We start from the raw sequence: 23,795 nt of genomic DNA, 5'->3' as shown, positions 1-23,795 counted from the left end.
ACACAGGAAATGTTTGATAGTTGTCACATAGTATCTGTTAATTATAAAATGGGAGTCTGGGCCTCATTTCTCTGGTCAAGAAATACTTATCAAGAACCTACAACGATCCAGGCACTCTTTTAGAATCTGAGGATAGAGCACACTGACACAAATCCCTGCCTCCACGGTGCCCTCATGTGCAAAAGGTGACCCCTAATCAAAGTAAAGAAGTAAAATGTACAGTATGTTGGATGGCATATGGGAGACAGGCAGCCCAGAAGGAAGGTTACAATTTTAAGTAAAGTCTCTACAGAAGGGATCACTAAGACGGCAGCGGCTAAGGAAAGACCTACTAGAAGACAAAGTCAGAAGTCAGGTCACTCTCTGGGGTAAGACTGGGCCACTTGGAGAAAACAGTCTGTGTAGGTGCTGAGCATGGAGCACACACACCTAGAGTTTCGGAGAAACAGCTGGGAGGCTGATGGAGCTAGATAGTGAGGAAGGGGGAGAAGTAGAGAGACCACTGGAGGGTTTGGAAGAAAGGAGTTCTATGATCTAAGGTTTTCACACATTCCCTTTGGCTGTTGTGTTGAGAATGGATGGTATGAGGCAAGGGCAGAAGCAGGCTGACTAGGTAGGAAGCCTTGTAATACAAGAAATGATGATGACTTGGATTAGGTCGACAACAGTAAACATGGTAAAAAAAGAAAAAAAGGGAGTCATATTCTAGATAATGCTTGAGGAAAGAACCAATAGGATTTGCTGAGAGAGTGTGTGATGAGTGGGAAGAGAAAGCTGTTCATAATTCTTCTACTCTTTGTTTTTCTAAGTGTGGTACAAAGACTCCCTGCCTCACAGTCTTGTAAAAAACAATGTCAAAATGGATTCCTAGTTTCTACCTGACAACCACCAAATCAGAGTGTTAAGAGCAGAGGTTAGAAAACTTTTATTCTAAAGGGACCAACAGTAAATATTTTAGGCTTTGCATATGGTTTCTGTCAAAATCACTCAACTCTGCTGATACAGTATGAAAGCAGCAATGGGAACATTAAATGAATGAGTGTGGCTTCTGTTGCAAGTCAACTTTATATAGATACTGAAATTTGAATTTCATGTAATTTTCATGTGTCAGAAAATTTTTTTTAATCTTTTTCAAGCATTTAAAAATGAAAAAAAATTCTTAGCTCGTGGACATACAAAAACAGGCAATGGGACAGACTCTCCCACTGCCAGTTTGCCCATTTTTCTCCAGAGAACAGATTCTAAGAATATGTGTTCTTAACATGCTCATTAAGTGACTTTTTTTTATATATAAGAACTTAGCGAATCACTGCAATAAGTTTTGAAAGTTATTGTCATCTGTTCCTTTTTCCTTTGCTTTGTTCATTGGTCAGAATAAAGACAGATTTCTCTAATGAGAACCAGAATTGGTTTGGAATAATGGATAAAAGCAAGATTCTCCTCTGCCAACAAGAAAAAAGGTTAGAAGAAAGGAGGAAGGAACTGAAAGTTATTTATGAGGATAATTAAGGAATTGGGGGGGACACTCAAAAGCTTACTTTTTAGAAGTAAACTATAGTTTAAAAATGCATTTACCATTAAAAAGGATCAATCAGTAATTTGTGCCTGATTCCATAAAACTCATATGTATCCAGTTCCCTGTTCTACACAGGTTAAGATACTGTGTTCGGTCTGGGTAGAACAGTTATTATTTTGCCCTGTGAAAGAATACCACCTATTGTAATTTGCACACCATGCACGCAGCTCATCTCTACTTGTAAGCGACCCTGTGGTTTAGGTCTCAGTTATTATACGAGTTTGTACCACAATCTCTCTTTTTTTTTTTACTTGATCATCTAATCCTTTGGTTGCTCTTTCTCTCATGTGTCACACTCAAATCATAAAAAATATGGGGGAAACAAGAAAAAAATTAATTTACTTAAACAGATTTCTTAGTCATAATCATAGTACAAAAATAATGATCATTCTGGGCTTAAAAAATCGACTTTGATTTTTCATTTAGTATTTCTCAACTTCATCCCTTCTTTGCTATCACTCTATTCTCTTCTTTGTCTCAAGATTTAATTCACCAACGTTTCATTTCTGAAACTGAATCAAATAGAAATTGACAATTTTTATTTCAGAGAAAATGATATTTTTGAAAATATAACTCAAACGCAGTGTCAAGTCCTAATAGATCTAAAACTACTAGCAAACAGCCTTTGGGTTATCTAAAGAATTTATTGGTGAAAAAAGTAATAGGTTTCTAAGCATTTAGTGAGCATTATGAAAACTATGTGAGTGGAGTGAGCAGAAAAAGGAAATGGAGAGGAAGACAGGACTTCAAATAGGCTACTCAATAGTCTGTCTTGGTCTAACACTCCTGACTCCTAAGAGCTGAAAGCTATATTTCTTCAAATCTCTAATAGATTCCTTGGTAAACCCACATGAGACGTGGTTAATATGATGCCACAGCAATCAATATAGTGTTAACCAAAAGCTGTTGATTGGCTCTATAATAATAATAATAATTTGAGTGTCTACTCTGTTCCAGTCTCATTCATAATTTCATGTGAGGCAGGTATTTCAATTCTCATTTTACAGATAAAGAAACAAAATCACAAAAAAATGTGACACTCTTTGAAATAAGAGCTCAGTCTTGGGTCTGTCTGGTTGCAAAGCCTGCGTATTTCCCTCTATCCCTCACTATCCTGTAGAATGTTTCCCCAGTGGTTGATGTTCCTGACAAGCCACAGATTGAGAATGGAGAGAGAAGAAAAGAAAAAAGTTGCTTTGCCTAGAGAACTGTTTTTTCCCTTTCAATATGGTATATGATTGTACTTTTATAATTAACATTCTGCTGATGAGATCTCCCACTGGTGAAGGCTGACGAGTCAGATTTTCCATGAAGAGCAAGCACTGCAGGAAATAAATTAATCTCTAGGGAAGAAGAGGGGCAAGGCTGTCAGTACTCACACAACTGCCTAATAGGAAATGATATTTCAAGATTGTTGAAAGAATGAAATGACTATGGGTTCTCCTTTCAGCAAATTCTTTAACATTTAAACCTTCCAAGAAGACGGAAGTAAGTTGCTATAAAATGAAGAGCCATCTTATAATATTTTACTTTAGGCTGTCAGTACTTCCAAACTAAGATAGTATTCCCTGGAAATGGGAAAGAGATTCTACCAGTGTCATTGTTTTGTTTGTATTATGAAAAATCTGCACTGATGTTAAATAGAAGGATGAATAATATACCAGATTTTTTGATTACCGGTTTGAAATTATCCAATATTTTATATAACAGGTTTTTCAGTCTTTGGAGTAAAAGTAATTATTGTGCTTAGAATTACACACTACTTACAATAAGGCTGAATTATTGAAGTGTTCCTTTATTACAATTGTGAAACGGGAATATGTTTTATGGTATCTAAAGTACCCGTCTCTTGATGGCATGCATTCTGTCATTCATCAGTCAAGGTCTTTAATACAGAACACCAATCTTGTCTAATTCTCAAAGTAGTTCTGGTAGAGAACCACCTCATGTTTTATTTCTCATAAGTAAAATCTGAAGTTTAGATTAAATATTAAGACTAAATCAAAATCTAATATAAACATTTCTTGGGGTACCTGGGTGGCTCAGTCAGTGAAGCATCCGACTCATGATTTCAGCTCAGGTCATGATCTCAGGGTCGTGGGATGGAGCCCCGAGCCAGGCTCTGTGCTCAGCAAGGATTCTACCTAAGATTCTCTCTCTCTCCCTCTCGCTGCTCTCTCTCTCTCTTTCTCAAATAAATAAAATCTGAAAAATTTATTTTCCTATAGATCCATTCTTCATTTGTAGCTTCTACTGTGACCTCAGTGATGAGTTTTTCCATGGAGAGTGTTTTCTCTCCCCTGTTTAATTTACCACAATATGTAGTTTCTTACATGTGGTGAATCACTTCTATGTGAATCTTGCTTAAAGATGACCAACAGTTGCATTGCTCGATGGTATCAGATTAGGCCACAGAATCTCATGCATTCAGAATTGATAGGGCACAAAGATTACTTGGTATACTTCCTATTTGGGTGAGGAAAGTATAACTCAGGAAAATGAAATGGCCTGTGAAGGGCAAAACATCTAGCAGTGGCAGAGTGGGGACTAGACCTTAGGGTACCTGCTTTTTGTTTCCTGGCCTGAGGCTTTTCTCACTACTTGACAAGTTGAATTTATGGAGGACAAGTCATGGCATGAATTTAATCTAAAAATGGAGGAATAATTAGAAGGTGTGTACCTGAAGTTTCGAGAGAAAAGAAATTCTGTTAGATAACTTTGTTCAGGAGAGTGTAAAATTTGCTCAGTGGAGAACATTTATGTAGGGCAAAAACAAATACGCATATTTAGAAGACCATCCCTTCTGGCAAAGAGTGCAGTTTCTAAGAGACACATAAGGAGGAAACCCCTGTTCAGCCAGTCAGACCACCAGAAGCAATCTCTGCAATTCATGAGTGACCTACATAATAACCAGATCCTCTTTACAACTCTCTGATCATATTCTGATACCAAGTGACTTTGCCCTCAGCTGAAGGAAGCCACCTCACCCACAGTCCTGCCCCCCTCTCAGGAGCTGCAGTATCCAGTGACTGAGTGATGCGGGGGCTATAAAGACCTGGCCTCCTTACCCCAACACAGGACAACTCCGAAGAGCCACAGCAGCTCCAGGGCTTCCGGTGGGATCAGCAAAGGTCTTTGTTGTGACTGTATCATGACTCACCTTCCCCCTCTGCCCAGACCTGCTTTTGTCCCTCTGCTTTATGTGTTGTTTCTGAGATCACTTCCCAGTGAATGTTCCACCCACGGAACTAGACATGAAACAAATCACTTAAAACAAACATTTGGACTTCACACATGTTGCCTACCAAAAAAAGAGCTTAAACCAAATAACCAGGGGAGTCCTGTGCTCTTCCTGAGCTATTATGGCTAAGGGAAGATGGGCAAGATGTCCATTAGGGCTTCCAGGCCTCTGCAAAATTGCACTATTTCTTGGACTCAGAGGAATCAGTGACTCATCTTGAAAGAAGGTTTCCACCCAACTTCCATGACCACAGGATTCAGAGGGGCCATGAAGTTCCCAGGAGGATACAGTTTCCAAAGGGAAAGAGTGCAAGCAGAAACTCAGAGACCGCAGGAGCCGCAGCAGGTGGGCATGGCCAGCACTTTGCAGAAGATACTGTCCAGAAGCAAAGTTTTTCTTAGCCATCAGCTCATAAAGATGCAGAAGTTAGTTATAATAGCTACTATTCAACTGGAGTTTGTGATGTCCTGTACCAACTTTAACCTACTTCATCTAATGTAGTCTTTGAAATAGCCTATGGTGGAGCACTGTTATTAACCCAATTTTAGAAATAAAGAGACAGAGACATTAACAAATTGCTCATGGTACACAGCTAGCAAGCGGGAGCCAAGATTTAAACCCAGCAGTCTGAGTTCAGACTCCAAAGGTTAACCACTTAATCATCCTACTTTCAGAGGACTGTTCTTTTAGTAATTTATGGACAAAACAATGTACAGACTTAAGAGCAAAGTTCCTAAAATAAGACAGGGGCATTGCCAGGCTGCCAAGCAACCAGAGTGAATCAAGGACCCACAGACGAAGGTCATGCAGGAGATCGGGTGAAGCATTTTCATCAGTTGCTTAGGGAAGAGGAACCAGGCCTGACAGCATGGATCCTGAGGTGCAATTTATTGCCAACTCCTCGCTGCAGTACAGCAAACTCCCTTCACACAATGTGCATGCAGCCATTCACAGTGAATCTTCTAGGTATTTACGCTCCATTCCAAAATAAAGAATTCCCTTTGGTATAATTATTAGATACATTTTTGAATTGGTTCTATGTCATCTAACTGGAAGAATAAGATCTGGGTGTCTAGAAGGAGCAAACCTGGAGAAGCAGCACCCCTGTCTTAATAAGATTTTTGTTTTTGTTTTTTGTCTGTGATGTCCTACAAAGACTTGCCATTCTTGCCCAAAGAGAATTTAGGAAATGACTGACATGTCTAGGACTAAAAAGAGGTGAAAATTCAGAAAGGATATCATTCGCCCTTCCTGACCACGGTGGCTACTGGATATTCCGAGATGTAATTACAAATGGGAAAGCAAATGAAGACATTTTCTAGATGAGCATGCTAAATAATTTCTAAATAACCTAAATAAGATGTCATTTTACTCTTCTTAAAAATGTTAGGAGTCCCACTTGCTTAAAACCATTGTGGTAAGGGGCACCTGGGTGGCTCAGTCGGTTAAGCGTCTGCCTTCGGCTCAGGTCATGATCCCAGGATCCTGGGATTGAGCCCCGCATCGGGCTCCCTGCTCCACGGGAAGCCTGCTTCTCCTTCTCCCACCCCCCCTGCTTGTGCTCTCTAAATAAATAAATAAATAAAAACCTTTAAAAAAAAGAAAACACTACTGTAATCCCAGGTCTTCTTTTTTCTTAAGCCACCATGTGCAGGCAACATGTTCAAGCACGTGCTACCCTGATCTGTAACATCCTCTGCACTCTTCATTCAGGGAGCAAAGTGGGGTCTGTCCCGTACCATCCCAGGAAGATGCACACACAGGGGTAGATCAGATAAGTCTTCCCACGATTGAAACAAAAACTGATCTCAGGAATTTCGTTATCTGGTACTTTTTAGGATCCATAATCTTAAGGGGAAAAAAAAAGTTTTCAATGAATTAATAATGGCTCGAGACTCAACATGCTATAGCAATATTCATTGCAGTAATTCTTTCTTTATGGTCATGCTTGATTAGTATTTGAAATTTGCAGGAATTGCAATATGCATGGTTTTCAAAGCCCTTTACAGAATTTCATTTTTATCACTCAGCAAGAGTCAATGAAAAGGCAGTAAGAAAAGCTCTATGGGATGTTTTTATAGAAGTGTCAAAAGCCAGTAAGCTAACTACATGAAAGAACCCAGATTGTACAGACAGAGTTTGAGCAGAAACACTTCAGAGACTTTATATCTAGTATTTTGACTTTTACATGCCCTTGGAGGAAAAAAAGAGTGCTAGCTACAGAACCAAATAAGGAGGGGAAAGGAACAAACCATATGCTTAAGAATAATTACATTTTCCACTTTCCTACAAATGAAATGTGAAGTTTCAAAGATAAAGTGTAACAGAAATTGAGCTGCTTTGGTGTGCCTAAAATATTGTCAAGAAAGAAAATTCTCATTTCCCTTGTTAACTCATCCCAGCTTTCTACATTATGGAAGTTAGTCTGAACGCTATCAACTTCTCCACAAGTCCATTTGCTCTTGTTTTGCTTATAGTAGAGATGAAAAATATCAGATCATCATCTCTTGAAACAAAACTATCGTAATTCAAATCTACATTAGGTTATTTATCTGACACATCTTTTTTTTATTATATTATGTTAATCACCATACATTACATCATTAGTTTTTGATGTAGTGTTCCATGATTCATTGTTTGTGTATAACACCCAGTGCTCCATCCAGTACGTGCCCTCTTTAATATCCATCACCAGGCTAACCCATCCCCTCACCCCCTCCCCTCTAGAACCCTCAGTTTGTTTTTCAGAGTCCATAGTCTCTCAGGGTACGTCTCCCCCTCCGATTCCCCCCCTTCATTCTTCCCCTCCTATCTTCTTCTTCTTTTTTTTTTTTTAACATGTAATGTATTATTTGTTTCAGAGGTACAGGTCTGTGATTCAACAGTCTTACACAATTCACAGCGCTCACCATAGCACATACCCTCCCCAATGTCTATCACCCAGCCGCCCCATCCCTCCCACCACCCACCACTCCAGCAACCCTCAGTTTGTTTCCTGAGATTAAGAATTCCTCATATCAGTGAGATCATATGATACATGTCTTTCTCTGATTGACTTATTTCGCTCAGCATAACACTCTCCAGTTCCATCCATGTCGTTGCAAATGGCAAGATTTCATTCCTTTTGATGGCTGCATAATATTCCATTGTATATATATCTGACACATCTCTAAGGCATCTCAATTACTATAACCTCTTCTCAAGCCATTAATCCTTTTGTTAATGCTAACAAAAATTTAAAAACATTATTGTCATGATAATACAAGCAATATTAAACACTTCTTGGCCATAAAAACCATAAATGAAAACCCTAATAAAAAGGAAAAATGAACAGACCTATCATTATTGTGTTTAATATTACACTGCACTTAAAACTATGTTTCTTTTTTTTTAAGATTTATTTATTTCTTTGAGAGAGACGGAGAGGGGATGCACAGCAGGGTGGGGGGCAGAGGGAGAAAGAATCTTGAAGCAGACTCCCCACTGAGCATGGAGTCTGCCGCTGGGCTCAATTCCAGCACCCCAAGATCATGACCTGAGCTGAAATCAAGAGTTGGCCACTTAACCAACTGAGCCACCCAGGCGCCCCTAAAACATTTCCATGAGATTTGCAGTTGAGGCAGTCACATTGATAGAGCCTTATATTCCAAGCAAAGTGGAAGTTAGAATCTGTAAATTAGGCATGTGGCACGTAGACAGTTAAAACCAGTATTGTGCGGCTCCACCGACCTGTGGTTACACTGGTGGCTACTAGCTGAGTTGCCCCACTCTTGCTTCTCTCTTTCTCCAATTCGGCCAAATCACTCTGACAACCAACTGGTGCTTTTGAATCCAGACCAGCTTGATTTGAGTGCAGTTTCTTGGATATGTCTACATGGAGACTCTGAAATGACACAGGCCAGAGTGATTGATTTCACAAGTAAATTATAAGTCCAAAATAAATGATTCCCAGAGATATAACAAGGATAAACATTCATCATATGGCAAGTTGTGTTTGCATATCTGAATCAGAACATTCTATATGTCAAAGTGACTTACAAATTACACTTTCATCAATATATTTTGGTAATCTAGGCATGGAATTTTTGAAATGATCTAAGTGACCAGAGTAAGTCCTCTCAGACTCAGAAAATCATCTTCGAATCCCATTTGAGTATATCATTTTCTTCTTGTGAAACTTATAAGATATTTTTCATTTAAAACATTTTCACTCAGTTTTTATTCTTTTAGTTAAATTATCCAGCATTTCATTATATATCACATAATTACACATTGTATAATGAAGAGGTTTCACTTCTGCATTATCTGTAGGCTTTTTATAAAACAAATCATAACATCTACTTTAACCCATATTTTTATTAGCATTATGCAAACTTAACAAAGCTCCTCCAGTCAATTTAAGAATAATAATTCATCCTAACAATGAATTATTAAGGCACAACATCAATGGACCTTAAAACATATCTCCCATATAAGAGATGTCATAGTGTTTGATGTTATACTGTCAAATTGTACACTTCAAAAGAATCATCAGAGAGGAGCAAAAACTAAAGACCTAAGTAGGAAATTGAACTTTCAGCGCTTTGCTTCATATCCAAATTCAGACTAGAAAATTTTCAGTTTAAATATGGTTACATAATATTCAAAGATTCATACAGTCAAAGTTAGCCACTCAACTTTGGCCATCCACATTAACCATTTTAGTTCACTAAAGGATAGGATGATGAATCATTTTCCTTAAGTTCCTCCTACAGACTGTGTACAGCATTAAATTTATTAAAAGATTCATTAAAAGCTTGAATCAAAGGCTTTTAAAGCTTGTAAAGGGCCAATAAGGAGATTACCCATCATAACTAAATAATTGACCCAAATAAACAGAATGAATGGTGCTGAGCCTCAGGGATATGTCTCCCAACCCTTAGTCCAGTGCTCTTCATGCCACTGTACAGTCCATTTGTTCATTTATCCATTCAATGTGGTGGACTGGTTGCACTAATGGCCCCGATTCTTCACCTCTCTCTGTATCATATCCTTTCCATGTAATTTTGCCATGCCCTCCTACTCTGACTTTTGAGTCATGATGTGACTTCTTCTGGATTAATAGATTATTGGCACATGTGAAACAGAGAATTGAAAGATATTTGCACAATTAACCTCGGTCATTCTTGTCCTTTTACTATGCCATGCCTAGACTAGCCTGCTGGAGGTTGAGCAGGAGAGTAAAGTCAGGTTACCCTAGTCATCAGAGCTGAGACAACCAACAGCCAGTAGAAGTCCAGACATCCGGGTGAACCCAGCCTAGATCAGTTGAAACTAAGTCAGGTCAGCTGAAGTCCACAGCTGCATGGACTAAATAAATGTGGTTTTAGCTATATGCACTAAGTTTTTCTGGTAAGTATGCAGCATTGTGTGGCAATAAATAAATGGTATCTCCAAGAGCCGTTAGAATTCTATAGAATCCCAGACACTGGGTACAGTATGAGAATACAAATGTAAATATGACATAGTCTCAGACTTTAAATTGTTCAAACATAATTTCTTAAATTGTTTAAGTGGAGAATTAAACTAGAGTGTGGGGGATGCCTGGGTGGCTCAGTCAGTTAAGTGTCTGCCTTCGGCTCAGGTCATGATCCCGGGGTCCTGCAATCGAGTCCCGCATCGGGCTCCTTGCTCGGCAGGGAGACCGCCTTTCCCTCTGCCTGCCACTCCCCCTGCTTGTGCTCTCTCTCTCTCTCTCAAATAAATAAAATCTTTTAAAAAATAGAGTGTGGTAAGTCATTTGCTGATAATTCTCAAATTCCTTCTCTAATAACAAAAGATGGGATCCAGGTGATACTACAGAGGGCAACTCAAAAGATCAGAGTTTGAATGTTGGTATTGACCAAAACAAAACCACTACACCTGCTTATATTTGACTCATCCACAGCCAACAAAAATGTAAGACCATCACGCAGTTTGAATTTTTAAATTTACTGTCAGGCCTGACACATAGTTTGTCTTAGCACATAGCTTTGAAAAGAAGCAGATTCAACCAGCACTTAAGTACTTTCTTGATTTTGATGTTAGATGCCTTTGGAAAATATATTATTATGTCAAATTATTAGATGACTAAATGTAAGGTCATGAAAATTACGTGTATTATAATATATCCCAGATTTCAAAGAAGAAACACAGAATTTAAATAAAGTTCTTAAACCTGAAATCTATAAAATGAAAGGCTGAGCAGATCAAGGCTGACTGTTTGATCATAATGGGTCAAGTACTGCACAGGCCTGGTGCATCTTGGTGCAAACCTCTGGCAGATTGGGCATTTTATGAACACATTAGCATTTCAATAATTAAGAACCCCATTTTTCTAGAGGCACGCCCCACACTGGGGTCTCCTCTGTCTAGCCACGTCAAGTTTTCCAGTCTCTCCTTAGCTTTACTTGGTACAGCCAGGCTCCTGTTCCCTAGTCCTAATGTAAAGGGAGGTAGATGTCTCTTAAGCTACCGACAATCCCATATTCTCTCAACCTTGTTTACTTATAGTCAGCCCCTCCCTCCAGTTCCCAGGTTCTCCAAACCATTCATAGGCATTGATTTTCCCCACAATGCTCCATTTTTCACTGCCCAATTGCCTTCCATTAAGCATCAATCCCTTCCTCTTTCTCTCTCTTCTTTCTTATCCTTTGGATTCCTCCACGGAGCCTTCAGAACTTTGCTCTGTAGTTTGCAATTTTCACTACATATCCAACTTTGTTTCAGAACATTGTTTCTACCTCCCTACCTTGACTAAAATTCCATTCTCCACTGAGGACAGCACTTCTCCTGCAAACAAAGGTGGCTGCTTATTCCTCCACACCCTAGATACCTTCAGGTTGATGATATTCTTGCCCATTGTACTGTCCGTTGCACCTTGACCTCCTCGCTAAAAATCCCTGCTGCTTTGATATTCCTGCCAGATAGCTATGCTCCATCTCCCCTCTTGCTGGAACCATCCATCTACTAATCTCTAGTCACAATCCATCCTTCATAAAAAGACTGGATTATTGTTTTCCCTTCCAGCCCCATGAACCTGGTTGATGTTCACATCTACACAGACATTCTACTCAACACCCTGACTGGATCTCTTTATTAAAATGAACTTTCCATTTCTCTACCTTAGACTTTCACTCCCAGAGTCACACCTGAAACCTGTCATAACAACCTTTTCCATCTCCAAAATCACAAAGTGTGTTCCTCTCTCATCTAATCTCCTATCCTTTATTGTCTGTAGTCCAGCCAAGCTCCCATCCCCAACACTGCTTTTTCCACCAGGACGGTTCTTGGATCTCACCAGAATCCGAGCTCCACTGACCGCTCTGCTTTCTCTATATCCACCAGCCTTCTAGGCTCATTTCCCTTTGTTCTCTACACAGCATCCATCCCAGTTTGAAAACTTTGATCTGGCCAGCAGCGTGTCAGACTTTATCCCGCTTTACCCTTCATTTGACATGTCTAGTCACTCCCTTTCCTTGGCTTTGGTGTCCCTACTACCCCTCTGACTACTCATTCTTAGTCCCCTTTGTTGGTTTGACCTTCTTTACCTAAACACTGACTGTTAAGACTTTCTCAAAGTTTTGTTATTGACCCAGTTTTCTTTGTACCATCCTGGATAATTCCAACAATCACATGGCTTAATTTACTGCCTATGTATTTATGACTCCAGGGGTGAGGAGAGATTTATTAAATGAGATGACTCTGGGCTTGTGTGCCATGATCAGCACTCTAGATTCCAATTCTAATGTCTTTTAACTCTACAGTTCCACCATTCTTCCTTCCTATCTTAAGGCTTAGCTCTTCTGTTTGCCTAGAACATTCTTCACAAACTCTTCCTCCTTAATTTTACAAGTCTCAAATTCCTGCAGGCTTTCCCTCACCATGTAGTGTTTAGCCAGCACCTTTGTTCTCTAGTCTTTGAGTACCTTGTAGTTCTACTGTGATGCAGTTTTCACAATATAATTAAATAATACCTGGTTTAGTGTTTAACGTCTATCTCTCTGGTTAAAATATAAACCCACTGAGAATAAGGACTATGCCTGTCCTATTCATTGTTCTTAGTCTTTATTTTTTTATTTTTTAAAGATTTTACTTATTTATTTGAGAGAGAGCACAAGTGGGGGGAGGGCACAGGGAGAGGAAGAAGCAGACTCCTCTCTGACACAGGGAACACATGTGGGACTTAATCCCAGGACCCCGGGATCAGGACTTGAGACAAAGGCAGATGCTTAACCTACTGAGCCACCCAGGAGCCCCTCTCTCAGTGTTTTAAATAGAGCAGGTATTAAATAACTACATACTAAATTAATGGAGAAATGCATGAATACATACAGACTTAATTTTTATGACTTTTTCTTTGGCTAGCTTATCAATGGCTACAACAGTCACATGTTTATATGTTAGAAGTGATATGCAGTCACTTTTAACAGTAATAATATGTATTTGAAAGGAACACATATTTTAACTTGTTTTATCTATCAAAATATACACATTGCAAATTTTGCGGTTTTAAATAAATTCACTGTTGCAATCATTGCAAACACTATAGTTATACAGTATCCCATATATTTCTATGGCCCAAGTTAGACTGGTTACTATCTGTGATAATTATAAATCAAAGAATGGTTATATTAGGGAAATTGAGAACTTAGTATGTATACCCAGCGGCCCCATATTCCCTAGGCATGAAATTATGACCTGACAATAATGGAAGAAATAAAACTCTGTCAGGTACTGCTTCAACAATGTCAAGCCTTCAACCTAAAGATCAGGTCCAGAGGAAAACGAGAAAAATAAAATGTGTGCAAAGAATAGAGAGGAACAGAGATAAATTTGAACTGGCATGCATCATGCCTTTCTGACCACTCTATAGGTATAGTTCAAAGATATACCCTGTTTCTTTTGTGTAATTTCCACTTACCTTGTCATTGAAAATGAGTCATTATAATCCCATCTGCTAATACAAAATGGCTATTAAATTATTTTTCATGTTATTCTTAGCTTGTAGTTTGTATATTGCTTTTAGGGTTCCCACTGAAAGCAATGATCCAATTACAAGGCACTGAATATTTTTCTTATGAACAAAGAAAGGAACAAATAAATATTACCCAAAAAAGTATTTTCTTTCTTCATATCCATCTTTCATCTCACACCTAAGGCCTTGTTGTTGGGAAAAAAATCATCCTTTTCCAAGCAATTCATTGAGGTTCCTGGTTGTGATTACATTTGTTCGTGTCCCCTCTCCCCAAGGGCGAGGCTCACTTTTCTTTAGAAAGTCACACAGCACCTGTCTTGGCCCAGGGACTAAACATCATTCACATTTTAAACAACACGAAGTATCCCAGATAACGTCCTTTATTTTTCACTTGGTAAAAAAAAAAAAAAAAAAATCACTCTCCTAATGGACTAAAAAAAGTGTCCTCTTCTCTGCTTATATAAACAACACAGCCTGTACTTTTTCACTTCAGAAAAGTGAATTCAAGGGATATGTGGGAAGATATTTCAAGTGATATTTGGGAAGAAATTTCCCATTAAGTAACTTTCTTCCTCAGAATTAAATTACACTTAAGAACAGTATTAACAGTAATTCAGAAACTATACATTAAAATAAATAAATGAAGTTCCAAATCCAATCATAAGAAACACAGGTTTGCGTATTCAAATTATCATTCCAGGAGAACATGTAATCCTCTATGCCATCTGTCTTTTAGTGTGTGTGTGTGTGTGTGTGTGTGTGTGTGTGTGTGTTTTCTCTTTTGTTTGTTACATGGTTGAATCACCATAAATAATTCAGAAGGTTATTAAGTGGTTTAAAAAACCTAATAAATTTCTCATTGTGCATTATAAAGGCCCAATTAAATGGAAGCAAATGTTTGGTTTTTCTGAGGAAAATATTTAAACAAGCAAGAATCTAAACTGAAAAATAATTTGAAGTTGATCATCTGCATAAACAGTCCTCCCTTTCAGACAATAATCTGAGGTTTCATCAAATCATCCATCTATACCAATAACCTGCCTTTTATGCAGAATATGTTCTTTATACAACCTGCAAGAGAGTCCCTTTGCGCTTGTTCCACCCAATCCCCACAAAACATCTTTGACACCTTTCCTGTCCCTTGCAGCCTTAGGGGCTTTGCCCAGCGCTGTGGTTGGCAGGCCTCATTTCATCAGCCCATCAGAAGCCCACTACCATCTCTCCCACTCGTCCCAGAGTTCCAGGCTGTGGTCCTCCTGTGGGAGACGCTTTGCTGTATCCCTTACCTCTTCAGTAAGGGCTTCCCCCCCTCAACCATGCACACCTTCTTCAAATGGGACCATGCTGGCTGGACTCTGAGCTGGCAGCTAACTGGGGACCTCAGCAATAACAGGTGCTTACATGTGGCTTGACACTTAAGACACTCTTGGCCCAGTTGTAGTGAACAAGAGGGACAGATCCCTCTCTCCCCTGCTGCAAGTATCACCAGAAGTTCAGGACATTGAAGAGTTGGGGTTTTCTATCTGCCCCGCCCTTTCCCTTGGATCAGAGAAGAGGCAATTGGTCCATGAAAAAGAAATATGCCTGTATCTGCTTCCCTAGTTGTTCTGATTAAAAAAAAAAAGACAGCTTTCCATCTCAGCCCTTCAAGAACTTCTTCTACCTGCTGAACTTACTGGGACCAGATCCAAGAAAACAAATCCCTCCCTGCTGGAACTATTAGAGATTTCATCAGGCATCATATATCAAAGATTGTACTATGCTCTCTGGGAAAGAAATCATTTATTGTTAAGACTCTTTTAAACCTTCATTTTCAAAGACACTTTTCCAGAACATATTATGTATTAAAGAATTATAAGTGTGCATATATTTCAGTTGCTTCTTCCTCCATCTTTCTTGCTGAAAACAGGGAACTAGACAATTTGACATCTAGAAGTCCAGCATCCTGATTTGATGTTGATTTGACCACCCTCTTGGGAAAAAGCAAATCCTAGCTCATGGGAGCAGGTGGAACTCAATATAATCACACACTTTGTCTGATTTAAACAAGTTTAAGAATTTTTCTTTAGAGTACTCAGGGTAAAGAACCTCTTCACACCCTTTTGTCAAGCTCAATTCAATCTGCTTCTTGCTATTCTAATCTTCTATAAATTTAGCCAAAAATGAAACGGACACTTGAAGCAAGGCTTAACCAATATATCTTTATTTGAAAATGAGGCCAGAAGAGACAGCTAATCTGTACATTTGTAAATCTTAAGGAGATAAATGAGAAGTCCGACTGCCCTCAAGCCCTCAAAGATGTTAGCGATGTCACTCCAGATAATGGACAAGCATGCCAAAGGGTCTGCTATTTTAGAGAGGCTATGGCAAGTGCATCCCCTACAAAATACCAAGGTCAGCTTACTTATAATGATTCATGGACACTGGAACAATTTTGTATATAAATAAATTCTCTTCTTTCTTCTTATTTTGCCTTTCTGCAAATTGTAAAATTATTAATTCACATGACTATTGTTATAACTTTCATAGCTCCTATTTTAATTGGAAAATCATAACTCTTAGACACTGTGGGGGCAATCTGCGGCCAAAGGATAGGAAAATTAATCTTGGTTTGAGTTATAGAAACAGAAATTACAGTAGAATGAAGTATGTGACATGTTTTTTGTTTAGATTAGTTTTTCATGAAATTAGTTTTTAATCAGTAGACATACGAAGAGCATTTGAAAAGTGTCCAGCAGAACAACACTTGCTGCAGATGGCAGATGGGAACTGCAGTGTACCATATAATATCTCTGTATCTAGGAAGAGTATTCTAAATTCATTTCTTAAAAATTACATTTGAAATCATTTTAACCTTCTGGGTATGAAAACACAGCCTTCCATATATGTCTCTGAAAGGTATCTATCCTGGCAACCTGATGTAAAACACTGGCACATTATTATTTGAGCTAGAAATGATCGTGATGAGTATGATTAATCCCACTCTTTCTTTAAGTATTCCGATTATATGAAATGTTAAATGGCATGTGTGCCACTGAAGTGTTGCTAAAATGTAAAAATCTCATGCTGTTTTGAACAGGTGTCTAACACAGGATGTAGTCTTTGAAGGTTGCTTCCCACCTCTTCACCTCAACTCAAGCTTGGCAACATTTCCTCAAAACTTTCCCATGAAGGCTGCCCTTCTGACTTCTTCCAAATCAGACACCCTATTCCCCATGCCTTTTGTCAAGCACTGCCTGGCACTACCATTTCACACCTTCTCTAAATTTCTACAGAACCCTGGCCTGAGGGACTCGATTCCAGGCCTCCAGGATCATGACCTGAGCTGAAGGCAGTCGCTTAACCAACTGAGCCACCCAGGTGCCCCGAAAAATAAATCTTAATATTAGCACACCTTTAATTTGGGGGAAAATTATTTGTCATAAGACAATCAGCAAATCTTTAAATGGTACAAAAGAGTACCACAGTTATTCCTCATCTCACAAAGTATCATGAGGATCCTACTATATTTTATACTTTTGTTTCTATAAATTAACCTCATATTTACAACATCGTTCAGAACTTTGTAAACTTCTGGCTACAATTTCTTTGCTTTAGTAACTTGCCTATAATGACACCTAGCATACATTTCATAGGTGGAGTCATGTCATTAATCCCCCTTTAGAATCACTTTTTAAAAGTCTGGACAGCACCGTTGCTCTACCAGTACAACCAGTAGCTGCCCTGACTCGGTCATTAAGGGATAGAAGAGTGGTTTCTCCAATGCACTGCTCAAGAGGTCATTAAGGGATAGAAGAGTGGTTTCTCCAATGCACTAAAAAAATACTTCATGGATTTTATTATTGAAGCATAATCTAGCAAAGACAATAAACACATATGTTGGGAAAAAACCGAGCTCTCATGCAACTTTGCAGAAAATCTCCCTTACAGAGTCATTTGTTCATACACATAATTGTAACAGCTAACATTTATTTTGTGCTCACTAAGTGCCAGGTACCATTTTATGCCTATTATATATATGAGCTCATTGAATTCTTCAGCATTTCTTTCCCAAGCACCTTCCAAGAGTATTTTCAGAAAAAGAAATGTTTTTGTTTTTCACCATATTGCTTCTTTGTATTATTTTAGCCATTTTTAGGAAGGACTGGTACACTTAATAGTATGTAGTTTTTTTATCTCTATTTAAAAAACTCAAAAGAGTTGAACATTAATTTGAGTGAGGTTTAAATGTAATGAGGTACTGGATTGGTTATAACATAATTATAAACAGCAATGAAAAAGTGTACATAATTGTCTTCATATTCTTTTTGCTTAGTTTGAAAATATATTGTTAATCGTGAAGGCTTCATTTTCCTAGTTGCTAACATCACATAACACAGTATAAACTATGGTGAAATTCACCGTCACTGAGAGTATTTATAAATCTTCATTCAATTGTCTTGAAAATTTCAAATTTTTGGCTGACATCTTGATGGGTGTGATTAGTTCATCTTCTTGTACTTTTTTCCTCCTAATGTGGCTGATGGAGAAATATGAGAAGTATGAAAATAGTCAGTTCTACTTTTTTTATCACTGTTGCCTTTTGCTCATATTATAAATATAATATTTTAATAAATTTATCTTCTGAAGTATGTAGTACTTTTAGAAAAAGGCACAATGATAGTGCAATGACTTGATACACATTGAATGCATCTATGTAACTACTACCCAGATCTGGACATAGAATATTAATAGGCTCCCACCAGCTCCATCATACCTTAGCCCATCACATTTCCAACCCATCTTCCCCAAAGCTAACCAGTATCCTGACTTCTAATATCATAGATTAGATTTCTCTCTGGTTTGGAAGTATTATATAGTTTAAATCATAGAGTATATTCTCTTTTGTGTCTGGCTTCTTTCTTTTTATCCCTAATGTCAGAGTATTCCATTGTATGATTACACCAAAATTTATTTATCTGCTCTACTACTGAAGAACATTTGAGTTTTTTCCAATTTTTAGCTGTTATAAAAAACGCTGCTATGAATATTTCTATACATGTCTTTCTGTACACATATGTACACATTTTTTTTTCACATACGCATATGCTTCTGTAAGCATTTAATTGTTGGGTCATAGCGGGTATGTATGCCCGGCTATAGGAGACTCCACAAAGTGGTTTTCCAGAATATATTCTCACCGGGAGTACACAAACTTCCAGTTTCTCCACAATCTTGCTATGATTTGGTACTGTCAGTCTTTTTACTTAATCATTCTATGATTCTATAGTATTACCTCATCATGGTTTCCATTTACATTTCCTAGATGACAAGATTAAATAGTTTTTCAATGTTTTATGGGTCATTGTGAGACACCAATTTTGTGAAGTAACTATCCAAGTATTTTGCCCATTTTCTTTATTGTGCTGTCTGTATTTTTGTCATTGATTGGTAAAAGTTCTTTACGTATTTGAATACAAGTCCTTTTTAATACCCTTTATCTGTTCTGCAAATAAGCCTCCCCACTTTGTAGCTTGCTTTTTCACTCTCTTAATGGTGTCTTTAATAGTATAATCTTTAATTGATGGGGCTTTTAGTATTTTTTTAAAATACTTGTCCATTTTGTCAGATTCAATTTTGCTTAAAGTAGAAAATACAATTTGCAAACAACTTGACCAGGCTCATTGAATCTACAGCATAGGGCAATACTCTCAAACGGAGGGTGCTTAGTCAGGGTCCCATTCTCAGAGATACTCACTCTCTGGAAACAAAAATAAGATCCAGTGGCCAGAACTGTTCTATATTTTGAGGTAACAATGATCATCAACAGTTTCTAACTTTATTTTTAAAAACAAACAACAACAAAAAACAACCAGATGCTGTGTATCTCCTGATAGAAAATACACAGCACTCATTATAGAGTAGTTTTCCCAGAAATTCAAACCTCAGTCTATCAAACTTCAAAATTTAACTATCAATTCACAGGAAAACAAGTCAGAAGGATATCTCAGTAGAAAGCAACTCGCAGGCAAAACAACTCTAGAATGTATGACATAAAAAATATATATTTTCTAGAATATCTGGCATGTGATAGACCAGGAAAGAAACTGATAGACAAAAATCTTATGTGAAGTATGAGAAACTGAGGAATAGAAGGTGTCTGGAAAACAGCAAAGTGCACTAAAACATAACAGTCCAGTTTCTATACAAGTTGCTCTAAATAGCTTGCAAAAGAAACACCATTTCCACTCCTCCTCCCTGGCAACCACAATCAGCAGAATTCATGTTTTGGGAAACTCTGTAGAAGGAAGCCAGTTTCTCCAAAAAATATGAAAAAAATAGGAAGAATTCCATACATTAAAAGAGACTTAAAATGTGTCATTCAACTGCAATGTGTGTACCTTACTTAGATCCTGATTCAAACTGTAAGAAGACATTTATGAGACAACCAGGCAAATCTGAATTCTAACATGATATGTGATATCCTTAAGGAATTACTGCTAATGTTTTCAGGTATGATAACTATATTGTTTGTTTTAAGAATCCCTACCTTTCAGAGGTATCCAATGAATTATTTCCTCATAAAATTAAATTAAATGATGTCTGCTTCTGTCTTCTCCCCAAAATATCCAGTGGGGCTGAATAGTGAGGGATATAGGTAGAATAAAATTAGTCTTGAGTTGATAGTTGATGAAGCTGGGTGCTGGATGTCTGGAGGTTCATTATGCTATTCTACCTTTGTATGTACTCGAAATTTTTCAGGATAAAAAGTTAAAAAATAGCTTGGCCTGACTATAGATCAAGACAATAGCAGACTTATGTACAATGTGAGGACACATAAAAAATATACTGTATTGTAGAGATTAGGCTATAGTTTCTTAAATCATCTCATCTGCCTCAAATTGGAGTTGGTGGTTAGCACTGACTTGGCTAGGATGACATAACTGGATCCCTTACACTCTCAGAGGAGCATTTCAGAGACTTGACTCTACTTCTCCAGAAGCTACACAGGAAGCTTCAGTCTGGACAATGGTGCAGGGAGTTGGGGAGGGGAGGGGGTCAGGGAGTAAGGCTGCAAGCTAACAGCAAGGCTGAAAGGCCTGGAAGGATTTGCTGGTGGACAATAACAAAGACCAGATCCTCCCATGTGGCCAAACTCACCATTCAACATGGCATTTGCTTTTGGTTAACTATAGAGAATAAAGAGAGAAAATGGTTGGGTCCAGGTGTCTTTCCCATCTATACCTGAAATTCTCACTTTATAAAAAACCAAGAATTTAGATCTATCTCTTGATATTTTAGTAGTAGTGCATGTCTAATGTATTGAGAAGAAATTAATTTTATTAAATGTAATTTGTATATTGAGCAGAGAGATTTTAAATTCATACTTAGAAAATACTGAATATGAAGTGTCATTCACAAACACACACAGACACAAATGTGTATATACATACCATTTAAAATTCTACAGAAAATACTTCCACTCCCACGTTACTTTGAAAAGAGAGAAATTCAGTAGACAGTAAATCGATGATAAGGGGTATTTAAGAGCTGAGCATTTATCGATATAACACTAAAATCTAGCCTCAGGATCATCTAAGCACCCTAAATACATTAAAATCTCTACACAAATATGTGTGCAATCTGTCATTATCGTTTGCCAAATTAAAACTCAGCTGACAGAGAAACTATAAGAGTCAAAGCTGAGAAATGAAACTCAAGTACTAAAGGATTAAACAATATCCTCAAATGCAAACCAGACTAGAGTCTAGGCTAAAGGCTCATTGTTTTCAGACCTATGTCCAGATTCTTTTTCTTACTTGCCATTTTATTCATTTCTCTGTATTTTTGATCTCCCACAGTCGTCAGAGCTGTGTATTACATTGCCTTTACTGAAATTACAGGGTTTATCTCAGTTTCTGAAAACTAGAAATTGATGAGTGAGGAAAACTGAATAACCAGATAGAAAAAAAGCACAGTATCTGTCAGTTCCTTCTTTTTCTCACATGTCAGAGAAAAGGTAAAATAACAGAACAAAAACAAGATAACAATGATAATCATATGGTTATTAATTAACACTTCACTCAGGTGGTGTTTGACTTAAAATATCATTTTATTTTGCTTTAAAGGTTGGCTTTAAACAAATACTTGACAAAGCAACAGGGAGCTTGTGACTGTACTTTAGCAGTAATTTCATTTTCCCACCAGATGGCAGTCTTCCCCGGATCTTTGAAGCTGTCTTCAGAATCCAGTTATTCATTGCTGACAAAGCAGTGAGATTTTATCTACGTACTCGGTTTGAATACGGGAAATCTGCCAGGACTCTGTGGCTCCAGGATTAAATGTCTCTTATTTGAAAAGAGACTTCTATGGGCAGAGGTTTTTATTTTTTTTAAGTCATACATATATCTTCGGGACAAAGGCTATTTACATAAACTCCAGGCTTAAGTTGAGCTTCTTGGGATCTCAGTTGGCACTTTTTCTTGATGTTCGGCACCCCAAAAGGCTGGTAAATGCATTAGTGAATATTTCAGAGTATTGTATTTCTTCAAGCAGAGCCAAGTAAGAAGTATTCAAATGCCACCCATATCTCAAGTATTCTCATCTAATCTCAGCTCCTAGAGTATTTACGTAAAACATTTTCATTTTCTTGGCAAGGAGCTATGTAAATACATTCAATTTTACCTTTTTTTATACATATGTCCTTGAGACATTTTGACTAATGCGTTAGGTTTAAGAATTTTACTCTCTAACTACATGTGCACAAATATATCATAAACTAATTCCAGAATAAAAGGCTTATCTCAATGATCAGTGACATTTGCATTCAGGAATTATAAGCAATTGAGAATTCATTTACTTCCTATATTGCTAGAAAGAAACTTGATGCATTTTCAACTTACATATCTTTAATTTGTATTTCTAACAAATTCATATCCCCAACACAGATCAATATTAGTGGACTACTTTTTCAATACAGGAATTCACACAATGCTAGATACTATCTATACCTTAGATAGGGAGCAGGCTAGGAACATTCTCACAGGGTGCCTGTAGAGGGCAAAAGGTGTAACTTTGGGGAGACTTCTCAGGCAGGGAGAGCATGATGGTGACTCAGGGAGGCACATCTGAGGTGGGACTCTGTCCTTATTACCTTGGCTTTTTCCTACTGGAGGGTAGCAGAAAATGTCATCCCCAAATATGACAACTGTAGGAGTTCAGGACATGCCACCCCAAAAGATGCCTCTTTGGGATACTGATTACTTTGAGCTATAGGCACTGAAAAAAGCAAATTGCAAGGAGAGACTGTCTCTGAGCTCCTTTTATCTGCCTAGAGACGTATCCTCCATCAACCAGAAGACTGACTTATCACAGAAGAGACTAGGTGACATCACACCCAGACAAACTTTGTCACAAATTGCCACACCTCCCACTTATTTTTCTAAAGGCCCATTCATTTTCCTTAAAAATTATTTTTAAAAATCATTCTTCCCTAAGAAGCCTGTATCCCCTAACCCCTCTGGCCATTTAGATGGTATTTAAGACTAAATTTAAAAGCTACCTCTTTGTGTTACTCAGTTTCTCTGGGTATCTCCCTTGTATACATGAGGTCTACATGTTAGTAAACTTCTGATTTTCTCTTGTTGATTTGTCTTTTATTATACGGGCCTCAACCAAGAACTCAGAAGGGGAGAGGAAAATTTATTTTCCTTCGCCTACACTGCTTATACCTAACAGAGAAAGGCACAAGCTAGTGAGCAAAACTAGGGGTAAATTCTACCCTACCCTAGATTCTCATTCTCTCATTCTCCCCTCTCAACCCTACTCCACACAATGTAGTATGCTGCAGATCTAGAGAATCTAAACTATTTTTCATATTTCATACACATAATATAATGTATAACTTTTGTTAAAAAAAAAAAAAAGTACTCATTACCCGCAACTAAATTCACAGCCATTCACAGAGAACGGGTCTGTAACCCAGTTGCCAACTAATGTAGCAT

The 23,795-nt window shown here is 37.9% G+C and overlaps 1 protein-coding gene across 3 annotated transcripts in view; it reads right to left on the bottom strand.

Moving 5' to 3' along the window:
- THEMIS (thymocyte selection associated) overlaps positions 1-23,795 on the bottom strand; it is a 191,593-nt gene that overhangs the window by 5,191 nt on the left and 162,607 nt on the right. For 2 of the 3 annotated variants that reach the window (XM_027602814.2, XM_027602816.2), the window contains exon 5: positions 8,547-8,700. In XM_027602814.2, the coding sequence (XP_027458615.2) occupies positions 8,547-8,700 (154 nt within the window). Of the gene's footprint in view, positions 1-8,546; positions 8,701-18,179; positions 18,332-23,795 lie in introns of those variants that run through there. The other variant, XM_027602815.2, reaches the window with a different exon arrangement.

The sequence above is a fragment of the Zalophus californianus genome, chromosome 7 (assembly GCF_009762305.2).
Source record: "Zalophus californianus isolate mZalCal1 chromosome 7, mZalCal1.pri.v2, whole genome shotgun sequence".
Taxonomy (NCBI): Eukaryota; Metazoa; Chordata; class Mammalia; order Carnivora; family Otariidae; genus Zalophus; species Zalophus californianus.
Note: the sequence above shows the minus strand (reverse complement) of the source record. Positions and strands in the feature narration are given on the sequence as shown.